Below are 6,022 nucleotides of genomic sequence, written 5' to 3' on the forward strand. Positions count from 1 at the left end.
ATAATAAACAGTAGATGTTTTAGCCATTACTTGTGCTGTGTAATCTACAAAAAGGACATTTTTAGACGAGATTCACTTGTTTATTTTTAATGAAGAGAAGAACAGAAAATGAGGTTTTTTTTGTGAAATGTAGAGAGAACTCAGAAGTGTTTTCTGGAAAGAAAGCAACCCCTGTTGTGTCAGTGCCACTATAAAATGACCAACACTCAGACAGACAGATAGAGAGATACGTAGATGGAGAGAGAATGAGAGAGATAGAGAGAAAGAGAAACAGACATATATATACACACATATATATATATATACATTGCTGGGGCCACATAAAGAGCACCTAGTCCTTGCTGTAAAGTGGTCGGTGTTAGGAAGAATATCCATCTGTAGAAACCAGGTCAAAAACATTGAAACAGGAGTGAAATGAAGCCCTTAACCCATTGCTGAGCCAAATGAGGTCAGCAGTATCCCCTCTCCCCTCAGAGATGTACTGAAAACAAGTGCTTCTCCCCCCCCCCACTGTAGAAAATGGAGAGAAAACAATGATGAGGGTAATATACTCACAATGAGACATGTGCCTCTGTGTGACACTGTGTCATTGTGCCGCGCCAGAGAGTTTAGTGCTTCTATTCATCTCTGACACAATGTTGTTTTGTTACAGGAACAAACGATGCTAAAGTCATTGAACTCCTCAGCATGTGTAATTACAAACAGAGGGAGGAGATGATGTTGACATACAACAAGAAATACAGCAAGGTAACCATTGTACTGGTGGTGGTGGAATGTGTGCGTGTTTGTAGATGGGTGTTGGAGTGTGTGTGTGTGGATAAATGTACAGAGGTGTACGTGAGAGAGCGTTTGTATATCCATGTGAATGTATCTGTGTATGTTTGTGTGGAAGCATTGTGTGTATGTATCTATGTTTGTGTGTTTATGTATATATACTGTGTATGTGGATGAGTGTGAATATATATACACAAATATATATACACATACATATACACACACACACAGACACACACATATATATATACATATTTATGTATGTAAGTGTATGCGTATATGTGTGTGTGTGTGTGTGTATATACATATATATGAATATTTATATATGCATGTTTAATGTACATATGTGCATGTATGTGTGGGTGTATCTGAGTGTGTGTGTGTGTGTGTGTGTGTGTGTAAGAGCCATTTCTTGATAAAACCCACAAGAGCCATGCTGTGATTTGAACCTTCTACCTCTCAGTCTACTCTGCTGTTCCAGGCCATGGTAAGTGATCTGGCGAGTGATCTCAGCTTCCGTTATAAAGACACGGCCATGGCCCTCCTCACTGAACCGGTTCTCTATGATGTGAAAGAACTGTGCAAAGCAATGAAGGTGAGTTCACGTATGTCAGCCATGTTGATGTCTGTGTGTCTGTGTGCTTTTATTGTTGTTGTTGTTGTTTAGCCCCAGGTCAGCCCTGATCCAACAGACTTATGATCGAAGATGTTTCAGCTCTGACCACACCATCTTTTATTCAGACAAGAGTGTATCTTGGACTACATTACCTAATGTGTCCTTCCTTCTTGTAGTTTAACCCCGAGGCCAGTTCTGATGCACTTCACCTCTGATCAATAACAATCCAACTGTGACCATCCCATCTTTTTGTATATATTAGTGAAGGTGTTGGATCAAATGTGGAGTTCTGTATTTAAGACTCAGCTATGATTTGAGGGAGATTTGGCTGTTATTTTTAGCAAAGGGGGCCACTATAAAGAAGGTTTCCTAATTTTGAGAGGTCACATGATTTATTTTGTCACTTAATTGCCTGTGGTAAGTCACATGATCTATTCCATGTCTTTATGACCCCAACAGATCACATGATTTATTTTATTGGCTACAACAGGTCCCATGATCTATTTTATCTTCCCACAGGGTCTTGGCACAGATGAAACCACATTCATAGAGATCATCTTCTCTCGTGACGTCGAAAGAATGGAGGCCATTAAACAACGCTATTTCATTGGTAAGTAAAATATCATCATGACCCCCCTAGCCGCAAACGCATACATTGGATTGGTTTTCTGTCTGTTTGTAAAATAGACACATCCTTCTCCTCATCATCATCAACAACATTATTTAATGTTTGTCTTCTGGGCTGATTTCATGAATTGGAGGGTTCAACAAGATTCTAGAAGTCAAAGGATCACTTCATGCTCCAGTGCCTTCTTTGGACTGTGCGCACTGGTGGGATCAGCTTACAACTTGTAAGACTGAAAGGTCTTAAGGAATTCCTACACCACCACCCCTACCACCACCTCCGTTAACATAATTCACTAATAAACAATTGCTGTTGCTTTTTGTAGAATATGAAGTCAGTCTTGAAGAAGACATTTCTGGTGACTGTAGCGGTCATTTTCGTCATTTACTTTTGTCTCAAGTGAAAGGAGCTCGAGAAGGAACTCGGAAAGAAGATGTCGACCTTGGACTGGCACAGCAGGACGCTAATTCTCTTTACAAAGTAGGTAACACTGGTGTTTCTAATGCAATTATTGACTCAGTTACTGTTGTTGTTGTTGTTGTTGTTGGTAGTGTTATTGTCTCTGAGAGCAGAGGCACCCAATAAGAACCCAGACTGCCACCATCTTTCTGATGTATAACGATTATGTAAATATACATACATGTGTGTGTGTGTGTGTGTGTGTGTGTTCTTTAGTTCTTTAAATTGTTTCAGCTTTAAAGCTGCAGTCATGCTGGGGCACCACTATTGGCATCATTATTTAAAACCTCCTCTGAAGTGTGGCATTTGATGAATGAGGGCACTTGATGTTGCTGCCCTTATCTGCGTTTCCTGCTGTGAGGTAGACTCATCTGGAAGCCTTGATCCAATTTTGCTTAGAAGGCACCTACATCCACAAGGCACAAGTCTCTCGGGCATTTTGGAAGGATATTGAAGAGCTGTGGGACCTTGAAACCCAAGCTGTTTCAGTAGATGGTCCTGTATTTTGATGGCGATGCTGGGATCTTTGGCACCCTGCAGTGGTAATCCAAATGAAAGTTACTTTATTCCACATGGGTAGAAATACAAAAATGTATATATTCCAGCTGGCTAACGACACACATTCTATGTCCAATTAGTATTTGTGAGGGTAGGTCATCACTTCCATCTCTAGCCTTACATGATACACACAGACTTGAGTTTCTGGGTGGTTACCCATATTCAGCATATGTTAATCACCAGCTTGTTTCTTTATTATGATAAAAATTATCGCTACACAGAGGGACATTACAAACATTTAGACAAGCTTAGTGAGTTTATATAAAAATGATAAATTCTATGTACTGATATAATTTTAAAAAAATTTATGATGACTTGTCTGTAGAATTTTGGTTTGGTGACCAGCGACTACACCATGCATTTACCATGGGAAGAATTAAGTAGGGACAGTCACTCCCAACTTCCTCGCAACATGCTTCCATCTTTTTTCATATACGCTTTGCAACAGGTGCCTCCTCTCCAGCCCTATCTTGCTCTTCAGGTGGTACCTGTAGTATAATAGCAGTCCAGTGCCGGAGATGAAGGATCTAATCTTGACTCCTGGCATTCTTGTTCTCCATGCAGACTCTTTCATTACTGCAACTGTACATAGAAAACATGCCTCACCTTCTTTAGATAATCTGGTGGGTGGTACAATTTCTATCACATACTCAACTGAACCTGAGATCATCAGTTTGTGCAGCAGACATCACAACCACTTGGCCATGACGTCTCCATTCAATGTGCAATGCTTTCCTTTCTGGCCCCTTTGTGTCCCAAATAACCCCATTTAGGAAATTTGTGATATTTTTTTAATGAAACTGATTTAAATTTTGTATGACTGTTTTTTTAGGCTGGAGAGGGCAAACTGGGGACAGATGAGGAGGCATTTAATGCTGTGCTGGCTGGTCGCAGTTTTCCCCACCTCTTCCAGGTTATGAAGTTCTGCCGTGAAAAGATAGGCCATGATTTTGAACATGCAATACGCTCTGAGACCAGCGGAAACCTGAGAGATGCTTATTTAGCCATTGGTAAGGACTTTCATTCTGTTGGCTGACAGAGCTGCGTGTGTGAGCGTCTGAGCACCGGAAAATATTCACTCATTTGGAAACGAAGTTTTATTGTTTTGATATTTACTGGTTTCAGTCAATGGATTGTGACCAAACTGGAGCAACGTGCCTTTTGAGAGGGTTTACTTGCAAATAATAAAGTAGTTTTGTTTCATTTTTATTTTATTGATCTCAAAGCAAATGTAAGCGAAGGGAGATAATTCAAACAAATAGTGTTTACCACACACACACACACACACACACACACACACACACACACTTTTTCCAGTTGTTCATCTCGAGGTCAAAGGAGAGAATCATCTTGCAAGGAATCAATCTTTAAAAAAACTTTTTCCTTAATGAAGTAAAAGAAAAAAAATTAATTATTTTCATGCATTGAATTTTGATTTTATTTCCTAATTTTCTTTTTTTTTTTTAATCAAAGAGTTGTTTAAATTTGCTTTCATTTCATTCAAGTTGGGTCTCGTCAGTTTCAGAATTTAGGGGTCAGTTAAACATTGCATTATATTAAATTAAATTGATAAGATAATTAAAATTAAGCGATTCATACATACATACATATATGTGTGTGTGTATATGTCTATGTGTGTGTGTGTGTGTGTGTGTATGCTTATCCCATAAAGTTAACCCCTGCCATGTTCTCTGTTTCAGCCGCCATGGCCCGAGGAACCCCGACATTGTTTGCTCAGCACCTTTACAAATACACAAAAGGACTCGGCACTAACGACTCTAATTTAATCAGAGTCATTGTTAGCAGATGTGAGGTATGTATGGAAACGTACATGTATATATATATAAATATACATACATATATGTATGTATATCTATATATATACATATATATATATGACCGTTGACTGAACACTATTCAATTTTTTTTCTCCGTGTTTTTCTCCTTGTCTCCGTATTCTTTCTGTTGAAGAGCATAGCTCGAAACGTCAAAGACTTTCCGTATTCCCGAGCGTCATACTAATATATACTTTTGTTATTTACACCACCTGTCCTCGTCTGTTGTTATTATTTGTATATTCTCCCATGTATATATATATATATATATATATATATAGGTGTGGTTGTGTGGTAAGTGTGTGTGTGTGTGTGTGTGTGTGTGTGTGTCACCAGATGCTATTCCGTGAACAACTGGGTTGTTTTGCTGTAGTAATAAAAATATTATTTGAACTGACTTTAATTTGAATGATGTGGATTAATGTGAACTAAACTGGACTAATGAGGACTGATGTGAGATATGTTGTTTTGTCTCCTTGCAGATTGATATGGTGCAGATTAAAGAAGAATATTTCAAACTCTATGGCCAAACGTTGGTTGATTGTATAAAAGGTGACACCAGTGGGGACTACAGGAAGTTGCTGCTGGCCCTTATTGGGGGACATTGAGGAGGACGACCACAATGACAAACATGATAGCAACATCAACAATAATAACAAAACATCAACCACACCATCACCTCAACAACAACAACAACATTTGATGTCAACTTTCTGTTATATCTTTTCTCTTGCCAGTGCATTGTGTAAATTGAATAAAAATAATAATAATAATAATAATAATAATAATAATAATAATAATAATAATAATAATAATAATAATAATAATAATATATGGAGTAAGTATGGACTTGACAGAGCAAAAATTGGTATGACCATAAACCCGAAGGTATCATCGAAAATAAAAATGCAAAGATCTTGTGGGATTTTATGATTCAGTGCAACCATGAGATAGAGAATAGGAAAACAGACATAATCTTAATTGAGAAAGAAAGCAAACTATGCTGGATCATAGATATAGCATGCCCAGCTGACAACAAGGTATGTGATAAGGAAGAAAGAAAAGTCGATAGACATGACAGGTTAGCTTGGGAGGTTAAGCAGTTGTAGTCGATGAAAACGATGGTAGTAGTAGCAATAATTGTCGGAGCCCTGG

At 38.3% G+C, this 6,022-nt stretch overlaps 1 protein-coding gene across 1 annotated transcript; it reads left to right on the forward strand.

Annotated features, from left to right (window-relative positions):
• The first annotated feature begins 1,916 nt into the window (after positions 1 to 1,916).
• On the forward strand, positions 1,917 to 5,499 carry LOC106874072 (annexin A4). The gene is made up of 5 exons (XM_014921658.2): positions 1,917 to 2,000; positions 2,341 to 2,495; positions 3,865 to 4,042; positions 4,733 to 4,845; positions 5,350 to 5,499. Exons 1-5 carry the CDS (start codon positions 1,970 to 1,972, stop codon positions 5,473 to 5,475), a joined length of 603 nt encoding a protein of 200 aa, XP_014777144.2. The 5' UTR covers positions 1,917 to 1,969; the 3' UTR covers positions 5,476 to 5,499.
• The last annotated feature ends 523 nt before the right edge of the window (positions 5,500 to 6,022 follow it).

The sequence above is a fragment of the Octopus bimaculoides genome, chromosome 28, assembly GCF_001194135.2.
Source record: "Octopus bimaculoides isolate UCB-OBI-ISO-001 chromosome 28, ASM119413v2, whole genome shotgun sequence".
NCBI classification, from domain to species: Eukaryota; Metazoa; Mollusca; class Cephalopoda; order Octopoda; family Octopodidae; genus Octopus; species Octopus bimaculoides.